This window comes from Haemorhous mexicanus, chromosome 2 (genome assembly GCF_027477595.1).
Source record: "Haemorhous mexicanus isolate bHaeMex1 chromosome 2, bHaeMex1.pri, whole genome shotgun sequence".
NCBI classification, from domain to species: domain Eukaryota; kingdom Metazoa; phylum Chordata; class Aves; order Passeriformes; family Fringillidae; genus Haemorhous; species Haemorhous mexicanus.
The window spans coordinates 38959032-38977973 of record NC_082342.1 but is presented as its reverse complement, the minus strand read 5'-3'; the positions used below and the strand labels follow the sequence as shown (position 1 = coordinate 38977973).

General features: G+C 44.9%; 1 protein-coding gene across 1 annotated transcript; it reads right to left on the bottom strand.

Moving 5' to 3' along the window:
- Positions 1-4709: 4709 nt before the first annotated feature.
- On the bottom strand, positions 4710-12934 carry PRSS23 (serine protease 23). The gene is made up of 2 exons (XM_059838521.1): positions 12779-12934; positions 4710-7865 (listed from the first exon to the last, which is right to left on the bottom strand). The coding sequence occupies exon 2, from the start codon at positions 7850-7852 to the stop codon at positions 6734-6736; it is 1119 nt and encodes a 372-aa protein (XP_059694504.1). The 5' UTR covers positions 7853-7865; positions 12779-12934; the 3' UTR covers positions 4710-6733.
- Positions 12935-18942: the final 6008 nt, after the last annotated feature.

The window sequence follows — 18942 nt, the reverse complement described above, 5'->3', positions numbered from 1 at the left end:
TCCAAGGAGGGGTGTCATCCTCATTCCCATGGGGACCAGAACACAGCAGGAAAAATTACCTGTAGCAGGGTATGATTGGAAATTCATTAGGAAAAGAGGTTTGGTTTCTATCAACTTCTATTAATAGAAAAGACTTTCTTGAAACATCCTGATTTCAGAAGAGTTGTTATTAGAAAGGACTCTTTGACCAAGGAGCAAATTTTTGGCCAAGACCTAAGCAAGTGTGACCTGCCTGTTCCAGAAAAGTCAGAACAGCCAAGCTGTTGGGTAGCTCCCTCTCTGCAGCAGGAAAGCACAAAGATGCCAGTTGAATAGGCTCTCTTAAGTGCACCTGATCCTCTCCCTTCTAAGGGTGTCCATTCTTTTCCATCACAGGAAATTTATTTTCCAAGTATAGGCAGGAACAGAAAAAGGATAGAAAATCTCGGGAAACAGATAAAAGAAACCATTTTCTAAACTATCCCATTTAAACCTACTCTTTTATCTATGATGACAAATATAGAATCATAGAATGGTTTGGGTTGAAAGGGACTTTAAAGACCATATGGTTCCCACCCTCTGCCATGGGCAGGGACACCTTCCACTAGCCCAGGTTGCTCAGAGCCCCCTCCAGCCTGGCCTTGAACATTTCTAGGGATGAGACATCCACAGCTTCTCTGGGCAACTTGTTCCAGTTTCTCACCACCCCCACAGTAAAGATTCTTTTCCTAAAACCGAATCTAAACCCATTCTCTTTCAGTTTGGAGCCATTCCCCCTTGCCCTGACTTGTAGTCTCTCCCTATCTTACTTGTAGTTTCCCTTCAGATACTGGAAGGGCTCAATAAGGTCACCTGAAAGCCTTCTCTTTTCCAGGCTGAACAATCCCAATTCCCTTTGCCCTTCCTCAGCTTCAGAAGCAGGACTTTATGTTAGACAAGCCTTTACCAAACTTTTGCAAATGTGAACTTTTTTCTGTTCTTCTGACCTGTCCATAGCAGTAAATATATTTGGCTTCAAAGGTAAGGCAAAAAAGCAAAAAATCACAGAATCATAGCATAAGCTGTGTTGGAAGGGACCCACAAGGATCATCAAGTCCAACTCCTGGCCCTGCACAGGACAACCCCAAGAGTCACACCATGGGCCTGAGAGAATCGTCCAAACACTTCTTGAATGCTGTCAGGCTTGGAGCTGTGACCATTTCCCTGGGAATCCTGTTCCAGTGCCCAAGCACCCTCTGGGTGAATAATCTTTTCCTGATATCCAACCTAAGCCTCTCCTGACACAGCTTCAGGCCATTCCCTTGGGTCCTGCCACTGGTCACCAGAGAGAGATCAGTGCCTGCCCTTCCTCTTTCCCTCACAAGGAAGTTGCTGACTGCAATGAGGTCTCTCCTCAGTCTCCTCCAGGCTGAACAGACCAAGTGACCCCAGCCACTCCTCATCTGGCTTCTCCTCAAGGCCCTCACCACCTTTGTGGCCCTCCTTTGGACACTCTCTAATAGTCTAATGTCTTCTTTCTATTTTGGCACCCAAAACTGCCCCAGCACTCGAGTGAGGCCACCCCAGTGCAGAGCAGAGCAGGACAATCCCTCCCCTGCCCAGCTGGCCATGCTGTGCCTGGTGTCCCCCAGAATACACTCAGCCCTCCTGGCTGCCAGGACACTGCTGACACATGTCCAAATTTATGTCACCCTTAATCATCACTAAATTAACTTCTTCATGTATGCAACCTGTGGAAAATCACCAAATCTATGACAATGTGGCACAAAGCTGTCATAGGAAGTTGTTGTACCTTATTACTGCTGTCACTCCAATACGAACTTACAGTCTTCATACTCTTATCACAAGTCAGAATTTCTTGTGCTTTCTGTATTCAACTTGGTCACACTTGCTAGAAAAATACACTCTCCTCACCAAATCAGCATAAATGGTTATTTCCAAAACTGAAATTAATGCAAACAAGCAAATGTTATTAAAAAATATTTCAGATATTACATGTGCTATTTAAATCTATTTAAATCATTATTATTTGCTTGGTGAACCAATAGAAGTGTTTTAACTTCTTGTATCGGCTTATGCACAAATCTTTTAAATAAAATTTATTGTAAAAAAAAAAAACCAACAAAACATTGTCCATGAAAAGTTTGCAGAGGAACATGCACCATCCCCTCCTTGAGCCACAACACCTAATTACTGTTAGAGATCTTTAGATTAAAACCAGACAGTATAAGCCTGCTTCATGGCTCAGCCTGTGCCCATTTAGTTAAAAATCAATCCACACCCAAAGCATCACTGATAATTTTATCCTGGGAATAATCAGTGTTGATAATAATGTCTGGAGCATGTTAAGGTATTTCTCTTCCCCTGTATAACCATTCACCTATAAAAGCCCACACTACCCTTGCCAGCAGGCACAAAGCACGTGCAACCTAATAGTCACCATGTAAGACAGGAAAAAACATCTTCTGGGAGGAGGAGATCAGGTTCCTAATGCTTATGTCACTGTCACTCTTCTCTCATGTATCTATTAGACTAGTGACAGCCTAAACTTCTCATCTGTGCTGCACACTGGCTTCAGAGCTGGCATTAAGGTGCTCCTTTGAAGAGACTTCATTTACTTCAGCTCCTAACTTTTTCTTCTCCACCTAGGAGAACTAGGAATGGAAACTAACAGTATTATTTATAAAAACCCTACACACATGCACATCCATGAAACTGATCCTCTAGGAATCCTCCTCCTGTGATACAAATCATACTGCCCTTTCACTCTCTCCTGCTCTTCTCTGTCCATGCTTCCTTTTTCTTCCAGAAAAGCAAAGAAGTTTTTACCCACCCAACATACTTTGTGCACTCATTGAAAGCTCCTCTTCCCAAGGCCTGTGCATATTGAGTTGGCACGCTACCAAAACCTGCTAACAAATGGCAGATTAAGTGGAAACACGGACAAGAATTTCAAGCATGTATTATACTAGCTTGGGGTTCAGCCTGCAACTTTAAGACAAGGGCTGCCCTCTAACCAGGCAGGCCTGGGAATTCAGTTGCAAAACAATTACAGATGCAAGGAAAATACTTTTTCTCTGAGAAGGAAACTCGATGATATTCTGCAGTCTTCAGCAGGCTAAGTTCAGTGTGTGCTGGGGAAGAGCTCGGCGGGGTCTGTGTTTTCTCGAGACCTCACTTTCCATCTCCAGCACTGTTCTCAAAGGGATTTATAGCAAATTAAGTAAAATTTCTCATATGTCAGCCTCTTACAGATGCAGGAGCAGACTTTAATCCTTTTCAATCACAGTCAAAACAGTGCCTCTATACCCATCTACTGTCTTGCCTCCATATACAAGAAAAATGAGGCACTTCATTCAGTTCTGCAGGTCACCGGCAGTCATTGGCTGGACAATGAAATTTAAGTGCCGTGCCTGTATATAATTTAGCTATTTGTGTTTTCTGGATGAGCCTTATTTTGGCTGCATGGCTATCTTTCTCATAATTTTAAAGTTCTGGTTTTAAAAGAGCCTACTTTGCAGCATCAAAGCAAATATCCTCAGGATGGAATTTGCAAACCTGTCTAGCACGCCCAGCCTTGCTGCACATGATTGCACTGGCAAAATTACCACCAGCTCCGGTGGGCATAGGGGAAACAGTGCTGAAGTTCAGCACCATAACTCTGCCTGTGTTATCTGAGATTTCCCTTTCTTTCTAAAACTGGAATGTTTGCACAGGGTGTGCAGTGGGAAGATACTCTCCCACTCCTGATGACACTGAACTTGCTGCATACATTCTTAGAAAAAAACAAAAAAAAAAAAACCAAAACCCACCTTGCTCACATCACCCTAGAGGAAATGGCTTTAAGTTGTGCCAGCAGAGGTTTAGTCTGAATATCAGGAAAACTTTCTCCACCAGAAGGGTTGTCAAGCATTGGAACAGGCTGCCCAGGGAAGTGGTGGAGTCACTACCCCTGGAGGTTTTTAAAAGACACATAAATGGAACTTCACAACTTGGCTTAGTGGTGGACCTGGCCGTGTTAGGTTTACAGTTGGCCTTGGAGATCCTAAAGATCTTTTCCAGCCTAAATGATTCTGCAAAAAGTTCTTAGCCTACAATCTGAGAGCAATTGAGAACACAGGATCAGTGGATGGGAAATACATCCAATAAATCAGGAGTGATATTCTGAAGCCCACATGACTTAGCGTGCATTGTTAGAGATCAGGAAAGTTGTACGAGCAGCAATTTCAAAATGAAAAACTTTCTGCATCCAGTGTTCCTCTAAAAACTCTGAGTCTCACTGCTGGCCTCAAAGGAACTTTTTTTTATACTGCATCAACTAAAAGAAAAAGAAGATGGACTGACCTCAATTATGACCTTATACTGACTGGTTCACATTCCTCCATAGTTTATTTACCCTGAAGTTCATAAAAACAATGTGGCTTTTCAGTCTAATAGGTTATTTTCAGCTCTAACTAATCAGAGCTCATGACTGGCTTTGGAACTGTAAGAGTCATACAAAAGCTAAGATTGATTATTAGCACCCAAATATGCTAAAGTATAAAGTAATTAAGCCTACCAAAAAACCCAAAAACAATACACCAAAACAAAAACTTCCAACAGGTGAAAGCAGAAGAAACTTGAAGGAAAACAAACAGCACTGAGGATTTTAATAAATCTGTATCTGAATGTCTTTATAAATAAGTAGCTGAAATGAAAGTGCAACCCAATACAGCACAAATACAAGAATGTTTGCATTGAAATTCCATAACTTTTCTTTATTCACTGTGATACATTCAAACAAAGTGCTCCAGATAACATCCATAGAGTAAAGGAAATTAAAACAAAAAGTCAGAAAAAGACCATCAGATACATATGGTGATTATTCATATTTCAAAGCATTAGTAACTGCTTGTATCTGAGTGCACCAAAAACCCACATGAGAGTCCACATTTTTGTACACTGCTTCTATAAAAATAATAATCATAGGCAGCTCCAGCAAAAATGTTTGTCAGAACTAGAGCCAAAGCCACCACAAAGATAAAGCACCATCAGGCATATGTTTACAAATGCCGTAGTAATTAGTAGAGTGTAAAAAAAGGCTTAGCTGAATTAACATTTTCCTTGTATTGGTATAGCACAGGGAAGCTCTGCTTGGATTCACTCCTTCCCAGCTTTGATATTTCTCACCAGGGACGGGAATTTGCCCCACAACACCAAGTACCATGGGCAACTTGGGAAGCTTCAGGAGTCAGTGAGTGATGGATGGAAGAGGAACCGGAGCCGGTGTCTATCCTCCTACTTAAAAAAATCATCTTGGCATGGCAGCATGTTCTCAACCATGCCACAGAAATACAGTGGCACAATCCTTCTAAGAAATGCTGTTTGTATAGACCGTGTTGATTTCCAAATGCTGTTTGCTGAGCTACAGTATTTGGCTGCACTGGTTTTACCCCAAAAAGACAGTTCTTATTTTCAACTCTAATTCTTCTATGGTAAAAATATCACTGTTATCTGTAAGAGACAGCAGAGGATCACTTTACAGCAAACCCAGCCTGCATCCTATATAGTGGTTCTATTCCAGATGCAGAAATCCTGAACTGTGCATTTGCTAAGAATTATTTGTAACTCAACTGCTAGGTGGGGAGGAATATTCCTATTCCAAAAACACAAGAAATATTAGTCAAGATGCCCAAATTACACTGTCAAAGGCTGACAGATACTTGTAAGTCTAGGGTCCCTCTATTAGGTAGAACAGCAACAATCTTCAACAAACAGGGGGAAAACTCAGGAGAGCCCTGGTCCTGCTCTCTCCTTTACCTGCTCTGCAGGCAGCAGTTCAGATAGACATCAAGACTGAAGACAGTCTTCCCCTCCGAAAATCTGAGTTACTGACATGAGATTTTCCTTAAAAGACCTAGGTAGGTCATAAACAGAAAAGCCCCTTTCCCCACATGCTTTCTAATGTATTCACAGGGATCCTGCTCCTTCATAGGTCCCAGCTCCTATAAAGATTTAATCCCACGTGCAATTAGTGTTTCTCAAAGCAGAACGTAACGGCACTGCTCATATGACCAACATCATCTTCACAGTCAAATCCTTACAACATCAAGGTCTGTCTGCTCAGAAAGCATTTTTCTTAACTGTGTTACTAATAAAGTCTCAAATCACTCAGGCTGAAAGGAAGCTAGAAGTGTTATGTGGTTATTTACCCTTCACGCTATTTGTGTGGCATTCATCTCCCACGGCGCATGCCTTGCCCTTTTCACACTCCCTTTTCTCATGCAGGAACACAAAGCTGTAATGTTTGGGTTGCAAACACCATTAAATGCCCCTCTTCAGCCCCCAACAGCATAGAAATATTTTCTTTTTAAAGTTCAGATCAAAGCATTTCTACTAATCCTAGGATTTATTAAAACAAACATTGTAGGCATGAGATAGTCAACAGCGTCCCTTTTACAAGATTCTTTGGAGACGGTTCTGTTTTCATACTGTTTACTGATCCGCCCCTAATTAATCTTCAGTTGCTCAGCTGCAAATTCAGCAAGTCCACCTGCTCCTTCCCCACCCAGCAGACGTTCCTTTCTCCCCAGTTTCAGGCTGTAATGATAGCACCACCCAGTCCCTGTCCTAAGAACAAGGCGGCTGGCTTGAAAAGCTACATATCACCTCTTGATGTTACATGATCACATGCATTTGCAGCACAAAGTCTAGCCTTTCCTCAGATGAGTAACTAAAACCAGTCATTAAGTGCTTTCACGGAGTTTCATTGTCTTTATCCTTCCCTGCAGTCAAGGTAGTTGCCTTTGATCCAGTAACAGATCTGTGCGTATTTGAGGGGTGTAATGCGAACAGCTACATTGAAATCCTGCGGGGTGCCATTCATGTCCACCCACTGATGGCCTGAAAATATACCAATAATTTTACGCTCCCATTTGTGATTCTGCCTCTTCCACATCCTCACATACACCCCAGATCCACTGGCACCCGGCTGGGCATCGCACTGCTGGTACAGCAGGTCGTACGTTTCGTCTTTGACATCACAGAAACGGTAAACCAGGTTTCCCGGACGGTCATTGTCGTAGCCAGAGAAGTGAATCCTCCCTCCGGGTAAGTGTCTTGCTGGTGGGCTCACGCCTATCTTCATAAACTTTCTTTTATGCGGCTTCTTCAGCTCCAGCAGGGCATAGTCATAATCCATGCCGATGTCATTGGCATTGCCTTTGATCCATCCTTTGGGGACATGCGTCCGTTTCACTCGGATCCACTGGAATTTCATTTTCTCAGGCATTGCCGAGTTGGTGCTATTGGACCCTTTGCCGCCATCTTTCTGTTTGGGCTTTAGGAACCCCACCCGCAGTTTCTGAGCTCCCTTGACGTAACTCTTTCCATCATGGATACAATGAGCGGCAGTAAGAACGTGCTTTTCGGCCACCAGCGTCCCCGTGCAACCCGTAGAGAGCTTCACCGACGTGGAGAATGGGTAATTCAACAAGAAGTCTTTCCCAAAAATGCTAAACCTGCTGTCATAGCCATAGATCTGCCTCTTAGTTCGAGATCTGCCTCGAGAGCCATCGCCGCCGTTGCTCAGGATGTATATGCCCACTTCCGTTTCGGTGAGGCTGCCGTTCGCGTACAGGGTTTCGTAGGACAGGTAGTTCTTCACCTCTTCGTAAGTCGGCAGCGGAGAGCTTTTGTGGCATGCTGGGCCACACGGAGATACCACTTCCAGTCTGGCTTCAGCATCAAACTGTGGCTTGTCCAAGTTCAGGGTAGACTGCGGCAGGATAACGGGAACTCTGTAAGATGGCCAAGTTGGCTTCCAGTGAGGACTGGAAGGCATCACATCTTTAGCAGCACACAAAAGGAGGATTAAAGTGGACAAGGCTGCCATTCTGAATGTCGGGCTGCGGAAGGCAAAAACAAATACAGTTATTCACCCAAACCTGTTGCAAGATTATCCTACCTTGCTATGTAGTGGCTTGCTAACCCAGTATAGATGTAATAAGGGTCAAGCGATTTGAATGGAGTTAACTTACGTCAAGTAGCTCAGATCTCTCAGTGTCAAACTGAGAAATGCCTTAGTCTTGAAACAAGTGTCCCAGGTTAACAGTGAAATACAGAACCCTTAACCCCCAGGTGTGCTGAGCCACCGACTCCCAGCTGACATCAGTGGGAAGTTAGAGTAGTTGTCTTCACACAATTTAAAGAAAATTCAGACTCTGTTTAAATTCATTCATCCAGTAAACAGAACTCCCGCAAAGAGTAAATGTGTCTGTCTTCAGCTGCATTAGAACACTCTCTAAAAGCTCTACCCTACTCTCTGACTTTGCTGAAAGATGTCCTTTAAATCTCTTCACACCATTTGCTGTCTCAGCCAGAGACATCAGGCTGATGGTAGGGACAGGTGGGGAGGGACAAAGAAGGTGACCTGACAGGGGCTGGGCTGCAGGACACGACCACAGAGGAGACTCACTTCCCCTTGCAACTCACAGCAGACAAAGGTTCTGCACCAAGTGGCACTGGCTCTCCCTGAGGCTTACATGAGAAAGGGTGATATGATTACACACAGGCAGCTAATGAAGGAAGATTACAATTCTTGAGGGAATTTTCAGTTAACACACTGGCTTATTGCTTTATAAACTCAATTAATTAGAAATGCAAACCAACCCCCTCTGAGCACAGGGAAGCAAATGTGGCTGTAAATGTGTTTATGAACCGCAGGCAGAGTGCTTGAGACTGCAGAGAACAGCGTGCACTAGTACTGTGTCAAAAAAATGCCTCACTTCAGTTTATTTGAAAATTAGCCATACAGCTGAATCGCTGCAGGAGGCACTGTGCCCTGGGCAAGAAGGCAGGCAGATCTCCCTCACACAAAGATTATTCAAACGAAAGTTCACAATTACTTTGAGCTTACACATATTTAAAACCCTGCTGAGGTTACACTGATCACAACTGCAGGATCATTCCTGAAATGCCTCAAAATGAGTAAACCAAAGCAAATCACACAGGAAATGACCACAGCTATCTAAGAATTAAAAAGAAAAATCCTTCTCTCCAATGCTTTGTGTAGGAATTCTCCATCCCTAAATTGCATCAAAAAAGATTTTGAAAGCTACAGGCTGCTGATGTCCAGTGGTGTTCAACTCAAATATTGGGCCCAGACTTCTTAGATTTTTGCTACCATCCTCTTTGGAAACAGAAGCTATCATTAAAGCACACAGTGTTTAAAATATCAATTGTCTCATGCAAGATACCAAAAGACTTGAAGTCTAAAAACCAGATGTAGATGAACAGAACTGATGCTACTGAAATACACAGAGGCAGGTACTGATTCCTTCAGAAGTGACCACACATTCTGTTGGCAGATTTTTCATTAAGAGGACATCTTTAAAGAAACATACTTTTTTCCTAGGTTAGTCTCCACCAAATGTGATGCTTTATACCTAACAGATGACTCATGCTGGCAAATAAAAGCCATTTTAAACATTAATCGGAATTGCATCATTTTGGATGTCTCAAAAATCAGAAAATACTTGGTATTCAAGGAAAACCAACCACTCCTCTGACTCTTTCCACAGCAAATTTTAGTATTGGATGTGGCTGCATTTTGCAAGCTACAAAATGAAAGACTTCCAAATTGCTCTAAGGATGGCACAGGGAACACCTGCTGTATTATCACCTCTATTGCTGTAGGACAGTGATTAGGAAGACAGAAAAAAAAAAAGAAGGTAACAGGGACAAATGACACTGCTCCATCCCCACAAAGACAATATATACTGGCATAAGTCCACTGCTAGCTGTCCTGCTTGTGTCAGTGAGGGCTGCAAGCAGCAGTGCTCACTGGTTTCACTGTCAGAAGCTGACAGCAGACTAAATCACAGTTAAGACGTGCATCAGGTAGCTGATCCATTATTACGAGCACATATTTCAAGGCAGTTTGCCCTCACTGCCCTCAGATTTCTTGACAGATTGCATCTCTCTAAATTGCACCACTCATGCCACTTCTTGGAGCTAAAACCCATCCAGGCTAACTGAGCCTCTGCTGGCCTTTGGCTGGTTCATTTAGCTGGCAGGGGAAAACAGGAGCATCCTGTCAGTTGTTATTTGCATAAGCAGCCAGATTCCCCCGTGCCTGTCAGCACGGCGACCCGATGAAGGGATTGTGTGCCAAACAGCTCCTCTGCTTTGTCCGAGATTATCATCTGGGCTGAGAAGAGAGATTACCTTGCCCTGCAACCTGCCCTCCCATATCTCCCCATCATCACCACCACAGCACCGCCAGCACTTGGAAGGGCAGCTTCAGACAGCAGAGGGCAGCCGCCCTATGAAGAGAGCAAGACAGGAGATGGGACTCGAGCTGGCCCCAGAAAAAAGGCTTCAGAAGATGGTATTTGTGTCTGTGCTGCACTGTGTAAAGTGGTACCTACTCCACTTTACATCTCTGAGCAAGCCTCCCACCCCCCTCCACTGCTGCTTCTGTGCTGTGATCACATTGTGGCTCTAGGGGAAAAAAAAGCCTTTTCAACAGTTACAGAACTTTCCTATTATTTAAAATGTTATTTAAACCTGACAATAAAAAAAATACAGTTGTGAGTTGTACCTGTAGAAGCTAAACAGTGCTCATTTACTGAAGTCTTCATAGTTATATTCCATTTGGAGACATAACTGGTACTAAATCAGATCTGGCCAGCAATAAATAGAATAAATATGTCTTACTGATAACAGGATGCAAATTAGCCACAGTACCTCTTTCTGTGTAGATCCTTTCTCTTAAAAATGAAGAAATTGAAAAAGCAGTCTACATTTAAACAGAGATTCTCCAGTAAGGCTCTTCTTTCCTTTTACTTTCTCTTCTCATTTGAAACACAATCAAACAGCTGCAAAAAACCCCAGGGATAAAACTCTCTGTCCTCAGCTACTTACTCATGGGTGACCCTGAGAGATGTTCTCAAACTGAGCAGACTGGGAAGGAGTGAGCACTTCCCTGCACGGCTATCACAGAGCAGCACTGAATGAATTACGATGCGCTGCTCTACTGTAGCTCTGCTCTCCTGTTTCTATTTAAACTGTGTCATAAACTCAATCCACCCTTTGACTCAGCACAAAGCCCTGCTCTGACATCCAGCCTAGGAACCCCCTAGAAGCGGTTTGTACATAATCACACTTGCTAATGGCATTAAAATTGTTTAGAGAATGGAAGCAGTGACAGCTACCCTGGGGCTCTCCGTGCTGCTGAAACACTTTACAGACACATTTTCCTGCTTGCTGTGGGCATTCACGCCCCAAGATAGATGCTGCTGAAAGAAAACTGCCTTGTTCAGGATGGACATGAATAATTTTCTAATAAGCAATTAATTTTTCTGCAAGACTTCACTACTTCAGGGGTGGTTCTTGTAGTAGATGGTTAAATAACAATAAATCATGAATCATCTAGTATGAAAGACCATGAACCAGTCTCCATTCCATTTTGAAATGAAGAAAGTTTTTCCACAGCACTGGAAGCCAGGAAGATTAACATACCAAAAAAAAAAAAAAAAAAAAATCAAGAAAGAAAACCAAGACAGTGAGAGAGTAAAATCTGCCTCAAACCAAATCATAAAGGAGAACTAAATCACTGTCAGTGCCGTGCCAAAATACCTCTGCTGCTTTTCCTGGTCACAGAACTTGTTAAAACACAGCAAAAATAATGGAGTTGCACTTCAATAACTACAGAAGCCTTCCTGCCATTAAAATCTAACAACTTTATTAGCCTGCCTGAGATGCTGAGGGTGGTGCAAGGGTCACACTGCCTTACCTGCTAGACTGAGGGCTGTAGAAAGCGATGCCTTGGGAAGCCTGAAACTAACTTTGATGCTGTCAGGCCACGGGTGTGTCCATTAACATACACACCGGGCACAGCGGCTCTTTTGGCACGTGTACCGGTGACATGCACACACGGAGAAAAGAGAGCATAGTACGTGTTTCTATCTAGTCCGATTCCAAGAACTGCCTCCTTTCACCCTCCTTTTTTTCTTCTTTCTCTTTTCCTGCATGTCAAGCAGCTTCGGTATCACGGTACGAGTGCAAACTGCATTACGAGCAGAGGTGACGGTCAGTTTGAATAACGGGGTAAGCTGTAGGAAGGACCTGCATCCCCAGGGCTCCCAAACCCTGCCACGGAGGGTTTGGGTTCCCAAACCGAGTGACGGGGCAGCTGCACAAACTGGGTCCCGGTGGGACCGCACCAACCCCTCGGATCTTCCTCGGAGCAGGAGGCAGAAAACAACTTCCCTAGGCTCCAGCAGCCGCTTCACTGAACAGCTCGTGTCACGTACGTCTTAAAAGGCCACCCCAAAAATACTAATATACTCAAACACAGGGACGAATCCAAGTACAGCACCGCAGCGGAGCGCTACCTTCAGACACCTCCAAAGCACGAAAAAGCAGCAAAGGCGACTTTCATCCCAGCTGTTCCCTCAGCCGCCGTCCTTTCAGAGTTGGTCGCCGGCAGCGGCGGACCCGCAGCGGGGACCGGCGGGCAGCAGCCGCGCTCGCCCTTTTGTCGCCGGCGCCGCCGGGGAGGCGGCGCCCGGTGCGCTCCGGTGCATGCGAGCGGGGTTAAACATTAAGCCCTGCACGGAGGGAGCGCTCGCCCCGGGCCGGGACAGCCGCTCCCACCGCCCGGCGTCCCGCACGGCCGGGCGCCGCGGGCAGGTGAGGCACTGCCCGGGGCAGCGCAGGGCGAGCCCGGCGCTCGCCATCCTCCCGCCGCCCCTTTGTCCCCCGGGGCGACCCGCACCCCGCGGCTCCCTCCCTGCCGGCGGGGCCCGCTACCTACCGGCTCCCCGCAGCGGCGGCGGCGGCTCCGGCAGCGGCTCAGGCAGGTGGCGGGGCTGGTGCCGGTCCCATCTCTCCCGCCGCCTCCGCGGGGCTCGGGAGCGCCTCCCCTCCCTCCCGCCGGGCGCCGGCCCTCGGCGGCGCGCTCAGAGCGGAGCGGGGCGGGGCGGGGCGGAGCGGCGCCTCCCGCAGGTGGATCCCGCCGCTGGATCCCGCCGCCGCCCGCCCCGCCCCGCCCCGCCCCGCAGGGCTCCCGCCGGCATCACCGCCCGCCCGCGGGGCCCCGCCGCCGCCGCCGCCCCTTCCCTGCCCGGCCCGGGCCGCCCCTCCCCGCAGGATGTCCCTCGGGCCGCCGCCCCAGTGCGCCGCCCCACCCCCCCCCCCCTCTAATCCTTTACTGCATTTCCATTTAATTCACGAGGAAAAACATTGGGGGTTTTGCCCAACCTTGTTCTGGCACTACGGGCGGCTCAGGGGCTGCCGTCTCGGTGCGAGATTTTGGAGTGCAGCCCGTGGCACTTCTGCAGCCCCGAGGGCAACAGGTTCTTTGTCCCAGTGTCTGGGTCCCCAGATCCCTTTTCAGAGGGTTCCTGGAAGCGGGCTGAGCGCCCTCGGACCTTCCTGCCTCCGCAGGGCATCAGCTCCAGGAGCTCTGCGGTCACTCACCCGTGTTGCCTCATCAAGCGGACATTTAAATTTAATTGTCCGACACATTGTTTGCATGGGTTTTAATTACTCATCCTTCTTGAAGCCTTATAATGATATCTGGCAAGAAAAGAGGAAACCAGAGCCAAGAAGGCAAAAATCTTGCAATGTTTTAACTCCACAAGAAGAAGTCACCCAAAAAAAGTTTATTCAAAATTGCCAGCTGATCACTGTTATTCCAGAAGGAAAATACAAATTTCATCGGAGTCAATTTATTTGCAGTCTTCTACTGACCTTTTCAAGCCACTGCTGCCCTTTCAAAGGATGAGGAGAGCCTGAAGCAAAAGAAAACCTTTGCCTCACCCATGGACAATCTGTGAAGAGCTGAAATACGACAGGATCTTACATTCTCAGACATGATCTTTCTAATTTGCATTTGCTTGGTCCTAGCACCATCCCCATCTGGGTCTACAGAAAGATTTTACCAAATGAATGAAAAAAGCACATACTAAATAATAATAATAATAAAAAGTATCTACTCAGACAGCTAGAGAATACAACTGGTGTTGGAGAAGGGCTGGTGACACCAGTGCAGCTACGCTTGGGCCATGAGGGAATGACCATGCAACAGTAGGCAGATCCCTGGAGTATCAGCAGACAAAGCAGCAGACAGGTCAGGCTCTGTCTGCAATGCCATTCTAACCATAGATCCTGTCCTGATGTGACTCTATCACGTCTGACAAGATGTGCAGGCTCAGAAGCATTGCCCTGTACACACACATCTACTGATGCCCATGTCTCATAGGGGTGAAAATATTGTGAGGTTTGGTTAGAGTGGGTCTCAGGGCTGCAGCAGGGGTCCAGGTGGGTTCTTGCTTCCCATGGACATGCAGTCTCTTGTGTCACAGCTGCCATACATGCTCCAGGGCCTTCCAGACACCAATTCAAATAGACACAATCCTAGATTATATGATGCTGATAGAAGTTTTTAGAGCAGACGGGGGACAGAGATACAGAGATGCTAAGATGTATACAGTGGGACTCACCTCACTCAGTTGTAGGGGTTTGGGATGCCCTAGGCTATCCATGGTACAATACAGGACTGCAAACCTTCTATGCCTGAAGCAGCAGCTTCAGTGGACATTGTCCTTGCCTGTGGCAGGGTGTTTGTAACTAGGAGATCTCTGAGATCACTTCCAACCCAAACCATCCTGTGATGATGTGATTCCATGAAGTGTGTTTCTATGCACAACACAGGTGGATGAATAAGAACCACAAGGCTTGGTGTCTACAGGTCCCTGCCTGAGAATGAAACCTTAAAGAAAGTGTTGGGTGAAATTGTCATGACAAAAGGAGTGGAGCAGAATGTTTAGCTTGAAATTTAGTTAGGAGACATTTTGTTGTCGTAAAAACTTCAGATTTCTATTAGTTTTAGTGTATACATTAAACCATAAGCTCAGAAAAGACAGTTTGTCTGGCTTCTCTTTAGAAATAATGAACTACTGTCCTGCTCCATTGAGCATCTATAGACAAAATTTTCTGGTTTAACTTTCTAATTCAAAAGAGGAAAAAAATACCAAATATAGATTTATTTTTCCCCTGTGTGTACAACTCCAAAGAAACAAGAGCTCTGGTAAAATTGGGTGGCACAAGTTTTTATTTTTTAAAGAGAATGAAGACCAAGATCTGAATGTTGCTGTGAGCCATTGTTGAGGCAAAGAGCAGTAAGTAACAAATACGTAAGGGTGACGAGGTTATAGCTGTACTATATTGTCAAGTGATAACACACACGCTGACTTTTCAGCACCCTGTGAGTAAGCTGAAAATGAGAGAGTCTACAGGTGGGAGCCCTAATGAATGGCACTGTCAGGAGATAATTTCTCATGGTTGAAGAAATCTTTTATTCTGCAGGGAAGTGAAGTAACCTGGCATCACGGTCCTGTGCCAGATTCTGCTGCAGACAATGACGTGATTTCAGAGGCCACTGAGTCTGGAAGGAAGAATGACGACCCGCAGTTGGCTCAAATCAGTCTCCCCATTGCTCACTGCTGATGCAATGCAGAAGAAAAGTCCTTGGAGTTCCCCACTGCAATGGCAGCTCTCCAGCCAGCTCCCTCTGCTTTCCCTGGGACACAGACCCCTTCTCACTGATGCCCTGTTTCCTGAAATGCTTTTTAACTGTCAGAGAAAGTTAAAGGTGAAGACACTCTCTAACCCTTTAAAAGCAGTCTATTTTGAAGGCAAGAATGATGCAGACTTGAACTCTGGAGAAGAAAATACTTCTCTCATCCCCACCCCTAGTTCAGTTCAGTATTTCAGGAAGGCTTTAGTGCCACAGTTCCCAAATCTGTGCAACAAGTGTGAGAGCATATCCTATCTCAATGAAGGGTTATGATGACAATTACAGTGGTGACTCTCCCATGACTGGGTGCTGTGCTGATGGGAAGGGGAAGGCCAGACATTCACCTCAAATGAGCCTCACCACAAGATGATAACCATTAGGAGAGAAGGAACTCTTCCTTGGGTTTTTCAAGACTGTGGATGCAAGGGTGGTGGGGAAGGTACTTATTCCTAGTTCCCAGAAGCTGAATGTTTTTACTGTCAGCTCTGAAAGGAAGCATGCCTGGACTGGGAATCTGAGTTGCTTAGTTTATGGAAAAGATTGCCAAGTGGGAAAACTGACAGCTGAATGTATACAATATCCTTCCTGTGTTGGCAAAAACTTGTCATCAGCAAGTGACACTGTGGAGCAGCATGGAGGAGGGCCCTAGCCTTGCAGGGGACTCCACTGATGAATAAAGACAGCTGGGACTCCACTGATGAATAAAGACAGCTAAAAGCTAGTCGTGACCTCTCTAGGTTCCTTTTGTAGTTCTTAAGGGGCTACCTCAGAGGGCAAACAATCACATGCTAAAATAGGATGTAAGTTAGGCCAGACAATCCTTCCTTAAAAGCACTCCTTTTATTCTGCTGTCTATCATGAGGTGTTAAATCTAACTTTTTGGTGCCTACAGTTACATGAAGTGGAGCCCACTCAGTGTGTCCATCTTCTTCCTGGATGGATAGGGATATTTGAGCATCTAGTTGCAATTCACTCAGACAGGGGAAGGTTTCTACCGCACCTGCAGACACAACTGCAAACAAAAGGCTTTGTCTGAGAAAACTCAAGCTTTACAGAAAGTTTCTTAATCTATTGGAAAACTAATCTGCTGCTACATGGGAAACACAAGAGGTAACATAGGACTGAAAATACAATACGATTAGGAACGATTTTGTAGCTGTTTTTCCCCCCACCAGAATTTTCAACTTAAAGGCTTAATGGGATTATCCATATCTGTCAGACATGACGTGGTATTCTCTAAGTAGAGTATATTACATAGATAGTTTTGATCAAATTATGAGGTGCATAGAAAGAAGAAAAAGAGGATTAATATTTTGAACTCAGCTTGTTTCAAAATTCACAGCTATATATATATATAATATACACTCTTAACTACTGAGAATTCCTACTATTCATGTTATTGAAAACATTTCTGATGAGTGATATTTAAACTAACAGTACCTCTTTAATTTCATGATAGTGAAAACTTGTTGAAACAAAACAGGCATCTGGATTTGCTCCAGCAAGACTGAGATTCTTTTAAGACTCTGCATCCTCACCATTTGAATAAACAGCATATCACTACAGTGAAGTAATTCCAAAATGATACCTTAAAAATAAAACATCCACTGCAACTGCTCTCTCTGAGAACTTCAGGAATTTCCTGAAAAATGGGATCTTCAGTGTTATGCAAAATTGGATTGAATTCATCACTACTGTTTTTGTTTCCTTGCCAGCCTGTGTCTATCTGCTGGGTTCACATTCTGCCAGTGGTGTCACTGCTCTGTCTGGTGGCTTTGAATCCACTAAAGTGCTCATTTAGGAATAATGAGCTGCAACATTTTCTAAGTGCTGTATGTGACCATGAAGCTACTGTATAGTCACAAGGTCCTTGAGGATATTAGTAGACAATTTTTTCAGCTCCTGTGGGAGATAATACTCACTCCATGCCCAGCTTGTTTTAAGAATATACAAAACAGAAGGTTCTCCCCACAGTGAGAGCCCACCCTGCAGGGCAGGGAAAGGCCTTTCCTGTCCCATTGTACAGCCAGATTTGGTGGCATTTCCAGGGACATGCTTGAGCTCATACTCATTTTGATGCCTGGATGTCTTGCAGCAGCACGAAGGCACCTTGAAGTTAGCAGTGTGACTCTGAAGGACCTCATCATATTTCAGACTATGTTTTAGCCATGGTCTAAACAAGGTGGTGTTCTTGGGAAGATCATCCTGCAGTGGATGTAGGCCCTGTGGGGACAACACAATCCAGTCTATCTCCCCATCTTAGGAAGGCAAAGAAAAAGGAGAACTAACCAGGGACTGGGACTATTTTTTTTTTTTTTTTTTTTTTTTTTTTTTGAGTGGTTCTGTCTCAATTTCTTGGTCAAATAAGCTTTTGCTGGTAGAATTTCTGTGAGTCAACATAATGTCCCATGGATCAGTGCTTCTAAGGGAAATGAACATGAAGCCCAAGGCACACAGGAGGGCTGTTTGGCCATCAAAGCCAGCACATGGGGCCATCTGTGAGGGGCTTCTGTTGTGAAAAATGAAGAGGAATCATAGTAGAACAAGGAGAGGTCAGTTATTTTTAGCTTGGGAACAAGCAAGCAAGATCAGCCTTGGATAGTTTTAGCCCTCTAGAAATTATGTCAATAGCCTAGGGAAGGCTGTCTTTAGGCAGAGGAGAGAATGCAATCCAGCCCACCCATGTCAGATGCTGATTTTATTATGGAATTACAGTCTGGAATTATTTTCTCCTGGGCATCAATAGAGGCAGCTTAGACAGCTTGTGTGGAGTGGACATGCTCCTCACCAGTGCATGGTGGCTCTTGGGTGGCTCTTGTTCACGTCTTGTCAAGATGAACTTGGGTTGTTTTCCAAATCTGTTGTGTCCAACTACAAAGAGAATGATGATTTTTCTCCCAAAGAGGTAACCTGTTTCACTAACCTATGATCCTTTTCTTTCCTGTGGGACAGATGACATCTTTCATTTGCAATGTACTAACTGCAATTTTTTCCTTCTCAGCTGTGACTGCAGCTGCAGGACTGTATTTAGGTCTGGCTACCTAGGTCCACATGAGACATAGACAGATTGGAGGTAAATAAGAAAGAAAAAAAGTACATTAAAGGTGAATAAAGAAAACTTACATGGTTTATGATAGGATCTAAGAGTCTGCACTTGCAGTGCAGGGTGTGTAGGACCCTATGGAGGAATTATTTCACATGACACTAAGGAGTATAATGACAAGACTTTCATGCAGTGAGATTAGAAAAGATGTATTTGGGCTAAACCTCACCAGAAAAATTGCTGACTGTGTGAGTTGGTTGTGAAATAGTATCCCAGGGGATTTCTGCCCCCTGGATATATAAACTGTGTGAGGCAAAACATCAGGAAGGGGAAACTATGCTGAATATCATGTAGC